The sequence below is a fragment of the Lepidochelys olivacea genome, assembly GCF_965140295.1.
Source record: "Lepidochelys olivacea isolate rLepOli2 genome assembly, chromosome: 7".
Classification (NCBI taxonomy): Eukaryota; Metazoa; Chordata; order Testudines; family Cheloniidae; genus Lepidochelys; species Lepidochelys olivacea.
In genome coordinates this window covers 86,441,371-86,457,181 of record NC_140417.1, presented here as the reverse complement: position 1 = coordinate 86,457,181, position 15,811 = coordinate 86,441,371, and the positions used below count along the sequence as shown (strand labels likewise).

General features: G+C 41.6%; 1 protein-coding gene across 1 annotated transcript; it reads right to left on the bottom strand.

Moving 5' to 3' along the window:
* Window positions 1–1,925: 1,925 nt before the first annotated feature.
* On the bottom strand, window positions 1,926–14,118 carry CISD1 (CDGSH iron sulfur domain 1). The gene is made up of 3 exons (XM_084633118.1): window positions 13,969–14,118; window positions 9,798–10,003; window positions 1,926–2,267 (listed from the first exon to the last, which is right to left on the bottom strand). The coding sequence occupies exons 1-3, from the start codon at window positions 13,997–13,999 to the stop codon at window positions 2,178–2,180; spliced, it is 327 nt and encodes a 108-aa protein (XP_084489244.1). The 5' UTR covers window positions 14,000–14,118; the 3' UTR covers window positions 1,926–2,177.
* Between the last annotated feature and the right edge of the window lie 1,693 nt (window positions 14,119–15,811).

The following is a 15,811-nucleotide window of genomic DNA, read 5'->3' as shown; positions in this document are numbered from 1 at the left end:
CTTACCAATTTGTACAGGTGAACACAGACCCAAACCCTTGGATCTTAAGAACAATGAAAAATCAATCAGGTTCTTAAAAGAAGAATTTTAATTAAAGAAAAGGTAAAAGAATCACCTCTGTAAAATCAGGATGGAAAATACTTTACAGGGTATTCAGATTCAAAACCCAGAGGATTCCTTTTTGGGCAAAACCTTAAAGTTACAGAAAACAGGAATAAAACTCCCTCTTAACACAGGAAAAATTCACATAAAACGAAAGATGAACTAATTCGCCTTGGCTGGCTTACCTATACTGGTTGCAGTATTGGAGACTTGGATTAGGATGGGTTGGAGGAGATGGATTTCTGTCTGGCCTTTCTCAGTCCCAAGAGAGAATCACCATGTAAACAAAGAGCACAAACAAAAGCCTTCCTTTCCCCCCCCCTCAAGATTTGAAAGTATCTTGTCCCCTTATTGGTCCTTTGGGTCAGGTGCCAGACAGGTTAGCTGAGCTTCTTAACCCCTTTACAGGTAACAGGAGGATGCCTCTGGCCAGGAGGGATTTTATAGCACTGTATACAGAAAGGTGGTTACCCTTCCCTTTATATTTATGACAGTGCCTGACACCTTTACTTGGCAAAACAGGAAAAAAAGGTGGAAACATTTAATCACAGCTTCACCTAGTAGTCTCAGATAGCAAATTAGTTAATTTGCTTCAACTCCACCTCTGCTGAAATCATAAATCACCTCTCACTCTGGACTAAGTTCTTTCCTTTCAGTCTCTGTGGAGGTCAGCAAGGTTGAAGGGAGTGCAGAATTTGGCCCACTGGCTATTGCAGTTTTTCTATGACACCCTGTCCCAAAGTTCCAGTCTTAGCAGTATGTTGCTACTTTGTGTCTCAGAAGATAAGCACTCATCACCCCCACTCTAAAAGATCCACTTCAGTGATGAAGACGGAGGGTACATACAGGACCTTGGTTAAAATTCTGTCCTATTGAACAGCGCTGGGCAGATTTCCCTATCTCCAATAGTCATCCCCTTTCTGGACACTGGTAAATCAGGGTTGCATAGCATGTAAAGTTACTGGTTACACAACACGCTTCGCTGAGTTATGAGAGCTGGGTCTAATATGAAGTTGTCCCCTATCCCCTCCTCTAATCCAAATCCTGGACTTTTGTTTTCGGAAATGCTTTGTGCATATCTGTGTAAGTGGGGATGAATATGCAATAAACTGATTTTATGGTTTGTCTATCACAGAATTGCAATGGGAAGCAAAATTTTAAATGGCAGAAGGTGTGCCAAACCACCACCAGTGGCTGAAGTTTTGAAAAACTTAGATGAACATGCCCTAATAGGGAAGATTTAATAAGGCATTCTCTGGCATATAAAGGAAGTTGTGCTTCAAAAAAAGAACCCAGTCTCATACAAGCGTGTACACGCACACACCCCCTCCTAATCCCTATCCCACCCCCAAAGACAGTTCTACAACTCTAGACACCACACACACACACTCTAAGGTTTCAGTTCAACTCTGGTGTAACTCCATTGATTTTAGTAGAATAATGGCCTGTTTGCAGTACGTATGACCCTACCTACTTAATTTTTGGTACATTCTTACAGTAAGCCTTTTTGTTTATTCTTAGTGTTTTAACTTGGATTTTTATTGAAGCTGTAATGTACAACTGTTTTAAAAGAATAAAACAGTTATTCTTAATCACTGTATGCACTACACTTTGTGGATGTAGTAAGTTACATTTCGTGCACTTGGCACCATGATTTTTCTGCCATTAATGCCTTTTCAACAGAATCTCATTTGCATCTGAGTATCAGCCATCTTTTCTGTAGTTTCAGATTACTTAGTAAGGAATTTGTTGTTCTACTTAAAGATGGTTTTCCAGTAGAACACAAGTATTTGAGAATAATTTAATATATTATCTTCATACAGTTCTGAGTACAATTGTCACTTTAATTTCATACTTAATGAAAATGTATACACAGTTCAGGAGACAAATAGCCTTAAGCCATTAATATTTTACATTTAGTGTTTAAAACAAGGCAAGCACCATGAAATACACATGTTGGAGCCTACTTTGTACCACACCCAAAAATCTTCAGTGACATGACTAAGACAGAACTTCTTTACTCCAATTACAAATAAGCAGATAATGTGACAAATCATGGCCTCAAACCATCCCGTTTATGCTTCCTTTCTCTTGATGATCAGAGGCCCAACGTTGTCCCCAGTTTCATCATTGTGCTTCGTGTGAGAACCGTCACATAATGGAAACTGAAAAAGAAAACCAGTACAATATAAAAGAATGGGTGCATTTAAAACTAAGTGAGAAGGAAATATAACCCTAAAGTTATGAAAATGGCTTCACACGGTAAAGATACATTTACAATGCAAGTGGTACCTCAAAATGTGTTATTACAAGAACTTAAATATTTGCTAGACATGTTTAAGTGTTCATTAATATTACCTGTGAGTGTAATGTACAAGAGCACTGTAACTAGGGAAAGAACCCAAACTCACAACGCACTTTGGCGCTCCAATCTCAGACTCTTGTCAAAAACAAGCAGCCTAGGCTGGCCTCAAACTTCCTTTTCACCTCCCCCACATCACTCCCTATTTCCTCGGGAGGGCTCTGGAGTGCAGTGAAGATTACTTAAGGTTTGCACAAGAGTCTCAGTTTCTGGATCCTCTCCTTTAAGAGGAAAGTAGGTCCTTGCATACACTAGAACAGGTTTGTCAGTATAGCTACCAGAAAACCCTGCTAATGGGGAAACAGCTTATACTGACAGAAGTTCTTTTGCCATATAGCTAGTCAGTTCCCCAAATGAAGTAAGCCACACCATTTCCCTCTCCCCACCCCCAAAAAAGTCCTTTTGTTGGTATAACTGCATCTACACTAAGGTTTTTGCCACCATGGAGTGTTTGGTTGTTTAGGAGATCGCCGACATTGCCATACTGGCAACAGTTTCTAGTGTAGATCTGGTAAAAACCTTTAGAACCCCACTTCTGTAAAGAAGCGATCTTTAAAGTCTTTCTTGCTATATTGGGGAAATAAGACAGACACTCTTCACCTAAAGCAAAACCCACAGCAGAGCTCTGTTAGCTAGGTGTAGCAACTTGGCTGTTTAATCATCTCTCAACAACTGTCTCCTGTGCCCGAGACAACATCCATCGAAGTCAATGGAAGTTAGGCCAGACCTTCTAACTGCTCCAGGATGGTTTGTAGAGGCTGTTAAACATAGCTGGTTATTGTCATTCTGCAACTATTTCCTTATCAGTGCTGCAAGTGGCAAATGGAAGTTTCCAAGTAAACAGAAAAGTTTTACAGAATACTAATATTCCTGCATCAGAGATTTCTTTACCACCAAATCAGTCAGTCACTTTGACTTGAGTAATACTCAGCAAAACTTCAAGGCAACCAGAGTGTTTGATGAAATACTGATTAATTCACTCAAAGCTACTGATGAAATGAAAAACCAAATTTCATCTAACGCAATGGTATGTCTTACGTAAGAATTCCTGCCCCACCTCTGACTCAACCAAAAGGTTTAGAAACCTAGATTTAACAGCAAAACACAGGGGAGAACTCCAGATCTGCATGTTATCATTCCTATTTTTGAAATCATAACCAAGGAAGTATCTGCAAGTTACACAAGACACTTTTGGCAGAATAATGTTCTTAGAAGCTAGAGGATTATGTTATAAGAAACACTGGTGTTTGAGAGCATCCTGATTAACTTGTTTCTTGATGCATCAAAGAGTTGCTTTTAGTTTTAAGTGTTATCAATGTAAAGCTCTGACTTAAGGGGGGAAAAAGCTATCAGTAGAGCCACAGTTTGAACAAGATATTGGCAGCCACTGACATTTCAGGTAACATATCCTCTAGACATGCATTAGTTAAGATGGTGGTTAAGACACCAGCACCACCAGTGCTCAGAAAGTTATACCGCTGATCAAACTGCACCAGTGACAGGGTACTTTAAAGGGGGGGGGGGGGGGAAGAGGCTAATGTAAACATCCCCTTAGTAAGCCATAAGGATATTTAAGCACTGGAACATAATACTATATCATGACAACATGACATACTAGCTTAAATAAATCTGTCACCGACATGTGCAGCATAGAAATGCTTTCAACCATAAAGCTTTGTTACAGTATATAGTTTAACATGCCTTAAGTTTTCCCTCACAGTCATTCGGTAGTGAAGAGCAGATTCACTAAGAGACCCAAGAGAGGAAGAAGAAAAACAAAAAGCAAAAAAAAAAACCCCCAAAATTCCCTCTTCATTCTCTATCCCCACTGATCTTATCAAATACTCTAGATAGTAAACCCCTATACCACACAGCACTTGTCCTATGCCTTGTGAATTAGGCAGACCATATTAGAGTTTTTAGGATCCAATTTATGGATGGGGGGAACAATAAGTATTGTTCAGTGCTGAGATGCTCTTTCCCACTGAATCTGTTGTATTAACTATGAAGTTTGGGATGGCTGACGGGAGAACATTAGTGACATACACTATGAGTGCAGCAGCAAAGAGAGGGGGTGAGAAGAAGTCTTCAATAGAGAGAGTGCACAACAGCTAAGGAACTTTCACCACTTAACTAATCTGGAGTCAGAAGCATCATCCACATCAGAAGAGGAATGCAAACAAAAAGTGTCTGATGTTTGCGGGCGCAGGCTGGCAAAGAGGAAAAAGTGAAAACAAAGGAGGAAGGCAGAAGGTCAAAAAAAGATTTCAAGCTGTAATGATATAACACTAAATTCTAGAGTGAATACCAAATGTTAGTTTAGTCCTTTTGGAGTTCTTAGTTTTAAAAATATATATATATAAATCATCAAATACTTGGACAAAAAAGTAGAAAATATTAGATTACCGGAAGGGTATGTGCTATGCTTTATAGAAGTTATGCTCCATTTATTTATTGAACGAAAGTTGTATTTTCAGTTTGAGCCCAAATGAAGCCAATGCCAAACCCCTAACTACGTACTGTGAGCCTCATAGCTTGTCACCCAAACCAAACCCTAACATTAGATGAGAAATCCTTACACAACTGGATACTTGCTGTTAATTTGCACCTTTCGATCATGGAAAGGTACAAATAGCCTCAAGTTAAAGAGCCCTTTCATGGGATCTAACCCAAGTGTAGAAATTTCATATGAAGTACGTGAAGAGATATACTGCCCCAAAATATTTTGGGGCCAAGAAAAATCAATTATGAAGGATAAATATATTCCAATATACTTTCACTGGTTATCTAATTTATCATCCAAAAGAACAATATAAATAATCTACCATTACTAGTTGAGAAGATTTAGTATTTTGTTATTGAGATTGATTTATAACAGAGGGTAATTTTTTGAATTAAAATGTTCTCTATAATAGCATATTTGAGAGACCAAATATATTTAAGGGAAAAAACTGTGGAAGGCTGAAGTTGATTTAAGAAAATGTCTGTGGAGTCCTTTAAGGCCACCAAGAACTTTTGTCATCTGGAGGGGGCAGGGGAGGGGGAATTCCCTCCCCTCCTCCATCAGATTCTCCCAGGGCCACAAGTTCTCCCTGTGTTAAGTCGCTTGAGGGTTCAGGCTTCCCCTTCTCCTGGAGACTGTTTCCACTCATCTTTATTCCCTTCAAGTCTCCCTCTGCATAACTGAGGGATACTGTCCTTAACTTGCCCCCTTTCCTGCATGCTTGCTGTGGAAAGTTACAATCCCATTATTCTGGGACAAGAGGGTAGGACCAGTTCCAGGAACTTCTCCCAACTCATTTTTAAAAACTAACTCCATTTCAACCTGATGTATCCTCTTCACCTTGATCAAAGGAAAAGAATTAGTGGGGGGAGGGCGGCACATTCAATTGAAAATAAAATGAAAAAAATACAGACTTAAAATTCAGACAACTTTAATACAACTGTTGATAAACATGACGTTTGCATTCAGAAGTTAAGAAATAACATTAGATACTCCGAGTAATTTGACATTGTCAAATTAGCCTGAATGAGGTATGTATCTAACCATATGAGGAAAAATAGCATGACTTTTTCAACCTGCACCAGAGACCCAAGAATTCCCTGTTATATAAATTTGAATCCCACCCCACCCCCCAAACTTTGATATGCGGCTTGACCGTACCACAGATTAATGTTCCTTCATTTCCACCCTAGCAAAAAGAAAGAATGAGTAAGCTAACCAAGACACAGACTTCACATCCTCTAGCAAAATAACTGACACTTTAGATTACAAAGAATTATTAAGTTGACTAACAGTAATGGACTTCAGACTGTAGTACCATGATGCAAAGATAAGCTTTGCGGACAGAGATTTGTAGGTTTTAAAACTGGGTCCAAGACTTGGTGTCAATAATAGAACTAGAAATAGACACGGATGGATCTTACTCCCTCCTCCTGTCAGTCTTTTATGACCTTTCCTCTGTGTTATCTTGTGCTTAGGAAAATAACCAATTAAGGACAAAACTGACAGGCAGGAACAGTGAAACTTAAATCCCCTATCCCCAAAACTGTTCATCTTGACTATCTCCTAAAGCAGAACGGTTAGATGGAGACCAGATGGTTTCAGAAGATTGATAAAGGAACAGGCCTTTTACTTGTAGGTCATTGCTCTTAATCTGGCTCAAATTGGCTGTTATTGGAAGTTGTTGCCATTTGATGGTTGTTCAGTGAGCTTGGTTTTGTTATCTTAGTACCACATCCAGCAGAGGAGTGTCCATATCACAAAATCCACCATCACAGTTGTCATCTTTGCTAACTGACCTCAGCAGAAAAGGCAAGGATTGAACAGGCAGGGAGACAATTATCCAGTGATACTAGTAGTTGAGTCTATAGAACAGACTGTCCCTCTTGCTTTGTCCAAGTTTGGCACAAGTTTAGATTTTGTAAAGATAGCCTTTTGCAAATCTTAAGTCCACAGAAATATGTTTGTGAACATAACATTGTCCTATAGTGTTTGCAAGCATCAAAGCACCATGCTACTACAGCTTCACTTTCACTTGCTCATGACTCAAACTGAAGTAGCAGATTAGTCCAAGGCAAAATACATGCAAAAAAATACTCCTTGGGGAATTTTGCGCCAAAAAATTAAAAATTCTGCAACAAAAATATAAAATTCTGCACACGCTATTTTAAAATTCTGCATATTTTATTTGTCAAAACAATAGAATCACACCAGTTTCAATTATTTTTTGGTCATTTATTTCAAAATAAATGTCAGCAAGTATGTCTCTAACAATATAGGCAAAAAAGATTCAGGAAACGTTTTTTGACAAATAGATTCCTTACTAGGCATACTAATACGGAACTCTGAGTAATAATTAATTTAAGCTACAATACAGAACCATATTCCTCACACCCTTCAGAAGCAGTGCAAAGGCTTGGGGGGAGCCAGTGGTAACAGAGGAGCTGATGAAGAGGGAAGTAAATATCTGAGAAGGAGCTGGGATGTGAACTTGTTGGGTATGGGTGGGAAAAGTATGGAACAGGTTGGGGGGCAGGGGGGGATTGTTCAGGAGCTTCCCCCATGCAGACCTGGGCTGACCCCTAGCCTCTCCCACTCAGTCAGGCACATCTGCCCTGTCCCCATGTGGCCCTGCACCTCTCTCCCCCTGTGGCCCCAATCCCATTCAGCCCCTGTCCCAGTCTGTCCCCCCCTACTAGCTCATATGAGCCCGTTTGACCCCCACCCCCAGACCCCACTCTGTATGTCTCCCCATAGCCTCTATCTCCTGACCTGGCCAGCGCTGTGAAGAAGGCAGGCTCTCTCTCTTCTCTACCTGGCTGGGAGCTGCTGTGTTCTGTCACCATAGCGCCCTCTGGTGGGCAAAAGGTGGAACTGCAGAAGTTATTTTCTGCTGGGAGCTACTGCTGTTCTTGTGCCACAGCGCCCTCTGATGGGCAAAAGGCAGAACTTCAGCAACATTTCAGCAGAATTTTTCTGCACAAAAATTAAAAATATGCATGGCTCATTACTTACGCACACATGCAGTAGTGCATAATTCCCCCAGGAGTAGCAAAAGGCGTCTTCACATTTGAGCTGTTTAGCAATGTTCATTGTGTTCTGTTTAAACAGACAGTGCTCCTAAGAATTTAGGTACAAGCTGTTTTTAATCTGAGTATTTCTTTAAAAAACTAAAAATAAAATAAAAAAACAATGGTGGGGCAGAAATAATGCTGTTTCTTCATTATTCACACACACGACAGAGGACTTTGAGAACCTGGCACTTTTTTTGCTATACATTCTCTTAAATGTTAAGAAAAAACAGCTGGGTAAAACTGAATTAATTCCCATCTAAACAGCGTTATGTCGGTTCTACTCTAAGAATAATGTCAACATTGCATTAAAAAGATGTGTTACATCTCAGGTAAATTTTAAGACTTGTGAGGAATGCACATTAGAAATGTTCAACCTTAATGAAGAGTAAGAATGAGCTCATTTTACAACTCGGAAGATTTGATTCAATGCATGGATACACTGAAGTTCTTGAAGTTTATACAGACTCAGAGGGAGACAGCTATTTGAGAGAAAACTGGGGCACTAGCGGTAGAACACCAGTCATGCTTCCTTCCCAGATTGGCAGTGACTAAAAATTATTATTCAATAATGGTTTGATGGTCTATGTCAGGGGTGGTCAACCTGAGCCTGGAAAGGAGCAAGAATTTACCAATGTACACTGCCAAAGAGCCACAGTAACATATCAGCAGCTCCCTCCCCCTACCCCACCTCCACCAAAATCAGCTCCCCCAGCACCTACCACTCACCAGCACCCCTCCGCAGCAGCTCCCCGTCCCTCCCCGCACCTATCGATCAGCTGTTTTGTGGCATACAGGAAGCTCGGGGGGTAGGGGGGGAGCGAGCGAGGGAACTGCAGGCTCAGAAGAGGGCATGGGAAGGGGTGGAGTGGTGGCAGGGCTTGTGGCAGAGCCAGGAATTGAGCGGTGAGCACCCCTTGGCACACTGGAAAGTTTGCTCCTGTAGTTCCAGCCCTGGAGTTGGTGCCTATACAAGGAGCCACATATTAACTTCTGAAAAGCTACACGTGGCTCCAGACAGGTTGGCCACCCCTGGTCTATGTGACTTGATTTTGGTAGTTTCTCCCTGGTTCCTTGTTCTGCCACTCATTATGGATTGTTAAACTGTAGGAGAACCAGTAGCAGAGCAAGCCAAATCAGAAACTTCCTTAGTCTTTATATTCCCCAGCATGCTACATTAATAATGAAATTGTGTCTCTATGCACTTATAATTCCTCCCGTTCCCCATCCCCACTTCTTTCTCTAACACAAGAGAAGAATGAATCCCTTCAGTATAACATGCAATTAAAGAGCTATATGCATAGCTTGACCCCAACAACAAAAACCTGGAGTTCCCACTTATTCCAATGTTATCTACAGGAGATAATGACAATAATTTAGGCCTACAGACAGATCTCACTGATTCACAGACAGTGGATTTGTCAACCAGTTTAAGTGTTGGGTTCCTGTGCTAATAGAGCAATTACTAGATCCTGCCAGCTATGAGGATCTCTAGAATTACATGGCCATTTTGCAGAATCCATGGCTTGAACACCCTCCTTTATTATTAAAACCATTTATGCAGTATAAGAAAATCTGAAGCTTTACAACTGCATGCATTTTACATTTTAGTTTTGTACATTACATAATTACTAATTTAGAAATAGTGTAGGAGTGAAATGTAGCAATAGCTTGTTTTCTTCAACAGACCAAGTATCAAATAATACAACTGAGACGAGCTTAAGAGGATTCTTGCACATTTACAATTTTCCCCTCTCACCTTCTTAGATCTCCAGCAACGACAGTACACAGCTTTGTCTCCCAGATCTTCCATATCAAATGCATGGACTACCTTGGGGTTATCTTTCTGTATATGGAGATTTACCATTGCCTTGCAGCATTTGTCTTTAGAGAGGAATCTTGTGTATGCTAGATATCCAACAGCAGCTGCTCCTGCAGCTAAAGAGATTGCAGCAACCCATTCAACTAGAGCAAGAGATGGAAAAAAAAGAAAGATTGGCAAAACCTTAAATGGAATTTTTCATTCAATTTAGCTCCCAAAGTCATATTTGTGCTTAAAGGACAGTTCTACTACTTTGACAGTGTTATGAAAATAAAAACCACTTTCTTCCTACACCCATCCAATTAATTTGTCCCCTTCTATTGAACAGGAGGAACAGGAGAAACCTATGGGGAAAAATAGAACTAATGTGGCTTTCCATTTATTTTTTGCTCAGGCATCTGCATCACTGATGAGGTCAACACAGCTCTACAAACAAAATCAGCCACATTTTGTTCATAACGGATTTAATTAAAGATAATGAATGCTAGGCACTGGGCTCAAGAGGAACTGATTTTACATTATAAATACAAAATTGTGATACTTGTAATTGTTTACTTTTTTAAAGGGATCTGATATAAAGCTAAAAGATTAAATCCCCATGTAAACATCACCAGTGTGAACCTGCATTTCTCACAGGCCGTAAGAGAACAAGTTCTACCTGTCTTATCTGTACTAAAGTCTTGAGTGTCTCAAAGATGCTGTTTATATAAACAAATGTTTTTCTCCCCATTTCTCACTTTTCTTTTATCATCTTATGCTCATCTCTGCAACTCTACATCTTTGCACTCTTCTTTGTCTCACTTGATATCATTTTCCTTCTCTGCAATTAATCCACTTTTTTTAAAGTCCTGCTTTCAGGTTTTTGCCTTGTGTCTTCCACTTGAAAGTACCTTGAGTTTCTGCCCAACTGTCACAGAATTCTCCTGCCTGGTTGCCGTAACACCCAGCTCTAGAAGTGGCAGGAGTCACTCCCTCCAGACAAAAAGTCAGCAGCAGGACAATTTGAGGGATCAGTCCCACTCAGATGTTCTCCTAATAAGTATGTAAACACTGTCTGACTCTCAACTGCTCATCCATAAATCAGATGGGCATCTGAGGTCTACAAGGTTCTTTCCACATATTTAAAAGACACTCCTGTGGCGATGCTATAACCAGCAAAGCCATCTCAGACTAGGAATTTCAGTCTGGCTTAGCCTGTATTGTTTATGGTTTAGAAGAGATGTCAATCACATGATACAGTAGGAGTCCCTCATTCTAACCCTAGAGAATAAAACATGCTAACACTTAACATATTCCATCCCTACCTCTATTCTGGGACTTTTACTTACCCTCTTCCTAGTGCTCTTGCCAAAGAGCCGAGTTCCTCTTGCACCATTTGCTTTGGACAGCCTGCTCTCTCCCTTTTCCCACTCACTCCTCTAAAGGCTACATGGACCTAGGCCTTTGCTTCTGCAATATCTGGTCCCTGTTAAAAGGAGCAGCAGCTCAGAAACAACTCTGCACTTCCCCAGCATGGGGAACAGGGGAGGAAGAGAGAGCTTTTACCAGGACAACTTTTCTTCTTAAAAAAGCTCTCCTGCAGGCATAATTAAATCACCCCTAGTGAGCAACGGTAGCTAAGTTGGCAAGACAGCATCTCCCACCAGCACATACATGGCTGTCCACACTGGTTCTTTTGTCAGTCGGGGGGTGGTGTTTTCTTACACCCCAACCAACAAAAGTTTTACCCAAAAAAGTGCTAGTGTAATCAAATCCATATTTGCCCTCAAGAGCCAAATTAGACGTTCCTGAAGTAGATTAGGACCTCATGTTAACATCATTAAATGTACTTTTTACACAGACACACTGCATCCCACACAATGTTCATAAAGTGTAATTGCTTATGATACTCATTACAACAAAGAATTAAATCAAGAATAGATTCTGCAACTTGTCACTGTTATCTTCATCACAGATGAATTTTTTAGCTACATCCTCTGAACAAGATATGTATCCAAGAAGTTTAACTAATTAAAGCCCCTTAAAGACCAGGCAAATGTAAGTTACCAACACTGAGATTAGACACCTTAGTCACATTTAGCACTATTCCTCTTTCCAAATGAAAAAAAGAGTTTAGTCTCAATATACTCCTCCCACCCCCCAAGCTATTCTCCACACCAAAAACAGCATTCTTGGTTGGCAGCATTTAAAACTAATTAAGCTCCCATGAACTTCACCACTTTATGCTTAGAATCATTATACCAGTTCTCATCACCATTACTACCTACTAGTTTCTTTTCATGGGTATTGGGGGGGGGGGGAGGGGAGAAGAATCAAACTGAGTAGACAGATTTATTCATTTTAAAGAGTTTGCACCAACCTACTTAACAGATCCTACACTAGACATATGATGGTTGAATAAGAACAAAGCCTACTTGTGAAAGCTACTTTAAGAAACAAGTCAGACTACTGAAAGAAAAGTTTTTAATTTAACTGTATTACACGGAAGAAAGACTCAACCAGGATTACAAAGACCAGAAGAACACAAGAACACTGCATCACATTTAATTTTAAATGCCTGTAGACACCTATGTAATTATTTTAAAACTGTTCTAAATCACAGACTATAAAAAGAAAAAGAGTACTTGTGGCACCTTAGAGACTAACCAATTTATTTGAGCATAAGCTTTCGTGAGCTACAGCTCACTTCATCAGATGCATAGACTAGACTATGCAGTAGTTTTCAAGGATTTCCAAAAGCTTTTCATGTTAATCCCAAATTTTAGACCTATTATGTAACTTACTTATATCTCACAGTGAAGTACCTGCACCTGGCCGCTCATCAACACTACCCAGTCACATGATCCCCTACGGCCAAGGTTGTACAAGAATTGTATTTTACTACAGGTTTACTATTGAGTTATTCACTTTGGGGAAGGGTTCTTTGTATTTTGCAGTACGAGTCAACAACTTACAACAGTAAACACCTTTTACTGCCTACATTTGTAGCTATAAGAAATTTCCCTCACCTTTTTGCTGAGTTACTCTTCTAGAATATGATACTAGGTAGGTAGCAACATTGTGAGGTTAATAGCCACTAATAGAAATGCTGCTCTTAAATCCTACAAGCTAGAGAAATGCCAACATTTTTAATTTAAAATTAAATTTAAAAACCAGACAGTCTGCGATTTTCAAGAGAAGATCAATCAGCCACTAGTTTCTTCATTTTCAGCAGAGAAGCCAAGCATCCACTACAAGGCACATGGTCAGAGGGGGAAAAATGCACTCAAAGGATTCTTTAGTAAGAGAATGCCTATCAAAGTGCTGCTCCGAAGCAAAAATGGGTGTGTAAAAGAAGGGGCGTTTGCTATGCTTCCACAGCACCTACGACCATGAATGGCCAATCCTGGGGCTTCTAGATACTATTACAAAACACAACATACCAGACCTCAGTGGATGTAACCATTTTGCTAGATTAATAATTTACGACTAGTGGTTATCATAGAAGGTTAGGGTTGGAAGGGACCTCAGGAGGTCATCTAGTCCAACCCCCTGCTTGAAGCAGGACCAATCCCCAATTTTTGACCCAGATCCCTAAATGACCCCCTCAAGGATTGAACTCACAACCCTGGGTTTAGCAGGCCTATGCTAAAACCACTGAGCTATCCCTTGGATAAACTCTTGCACGAAGGGGTCAGCCGCATAAGAGAGGCGGTGAAGGTCACTGCATTTCCCAGGGAAGCCCCATCCTCTGCAAAGCAATCGGGACCCTTCTGCAAGTGGGTCCCTTTCCTGTGGATCAGTCAACGCTTCCTCTGCATCGTGATACTGCACCACCACGACACAGCCACCCAGCTATTGCACACCTATTACAATGACCTGCAAGATAGAGGAATAAGGAATTCTAGCTAGGCCCCTCCTGCAAAACAGGGGTGGAATCGCAACCTTCCGCGTTCAGATACACCCCTTGCCCGAGCAGGAAGGGCCCCAAGGTGAGAATAAGGGGGGAGGGGGCGCCCCAAGCAGTGCAATTGGAAGTGACTTGTGAAGGCGGCGAGCACACAGGAGACAACCCCCAGCGGAGCGGAGCGCACCATCCCGCTGCTCCCCTTCCCGCCCGCCCGCCTACCCCGCACGGAGGAGTTCGATCCGAGCCCCATCGCTTCCCGCACCCAGCGCTCCTCGCCGCCGACCTCCCGAACACCCAGAGGGCACAAACGCTGCTCAGACGCAATGGCGCGTGCGTACAGGAACTCCCACGATAGCAGCGGCGGGCCTTGGTCTTAAAGGGGCAGTGCTGCTGGGCCGCGGAGGCAGGGGCGCGACTTGCGCGTGTCCCCGCCGCTGGGGAGCGGGATCCTGCTGCTTCCCACCTGCGCATGGATACTGAAACGGGCTCGCGGGCCCCGCGCCCGCAAACGTCAGGATTTTAGGCGAGGCCCTGCACCCCTGCCGCTCAAGCCTGGGGGACCTGAGGCCTCGGTGGGCTCTTGTGCAGCCTCCCTACCCAAGTGCTCTGTTAGCATGAGCCAGGGGTCTGGAAAGCATGAGACTAAAGTAACACGTTGGTCCATTGTATGGGGTCCCGTTTTCAGACTTTTCCCCACCGCCTAGAAACTAAAAATTATATCTGAGATACTCACCTGACTCCAGGAGCTGGGGCATGGACCACCTTGATTTTCATACGCGTTGTGAGGAGAGTGGTCACTTTGGATAAGCTATTACCAGCAGGAGAGTGAGTTTGTGTGTGTGGTTTTTGGAGGGGGTGGGGGAGTGAGAAAACCTGGATTTGTGCAGGAAATGGCCCACCTTGATTATCATACACATTTTAAAGAGAGTGGTCACTTTGGATGGGCTATTACCAGCAGGAGAGTGAATTTGGGGGGCGGAGGGTGAGAAAACCTGGATTTGTGCTGGAAATGGCCCAACTTGATGATCACTTTAGATAAGCTATTACCAGCAGGAGAGTGGGGTGGGAGGAGGTATTGTTTCATGGTCTCTGTGTATATAATGTCTTCTGCAGTTTCCACAGTATGCATCCGGTGAAGTGAGCTGTAGCTCACGAAAGCTCATGCTCAAATAAATTGGTTAGTCTCTAAGGTGCCACAAGTACTCCTTTTCTTTTTGCGAATACAGACTAACATGGCTGTTACTCTGAAACCAAATACCCTGAGACTTGCAATAAAATCCCACGAGTTTTAGCAACACTGCTTGTAAGTAGTGGGACAAGGGCCCTCGCACCCATATTGGTCCCCTGGGAACATTATCTCTACACAATCATGACGTGTCAGCCACAGATCAAGACAGAGACCCTTGCTTTCATGCAGGCCCCCTCCCAAATACTGAGATGGGCTGTAATATCTATGAAGGCTCCTTGCAAACATCATGGGTGGGGAGCACAAATTCATAAGGAGCTCCTGTAAAGAAAAAATGCAGTGGTGGGGCCTTGCAGTTAATGGGTATTATCAATAATAATGATGATAATAATACTTAGCACTGCAGTAAGTGCTGGACAAACTTTAACTAATCATCCCACATCCACCATTGTAAAATGTAGCATTGAATTTTCACTTGCAATTGGATATTTTCTGTAACAATTTTGTATTCATTGTGTTGTGGCAGTAGAATTCCATTTGAAAAGTGGCACCTGTGAAATGATCCATATCAAATGCCTTCAGTTTACAAGTTTAAAAAGTTTTTTTCTAATTGCTAGTTCTGTACATTCAGCCTGGGATCTGAGAATCAAGCAGATTCATTCTTTCTCACACATCATCATTAGTAATAAGGGAGCTGTAAGACAAATTAGTCACTTGTGCAATCCAGTGTCTTCAAACTATGCTTCAGTGATGTTTATGTAGCCCCCTTGTTGTCAATGGGTTTGCACAAATGTAACTGATTGGAACTAAGTAAAGAATTCTATTGACAATGCATAAAAAGAAAGAGAATCCATCTTATTCTCTCTTAGCTGTGGT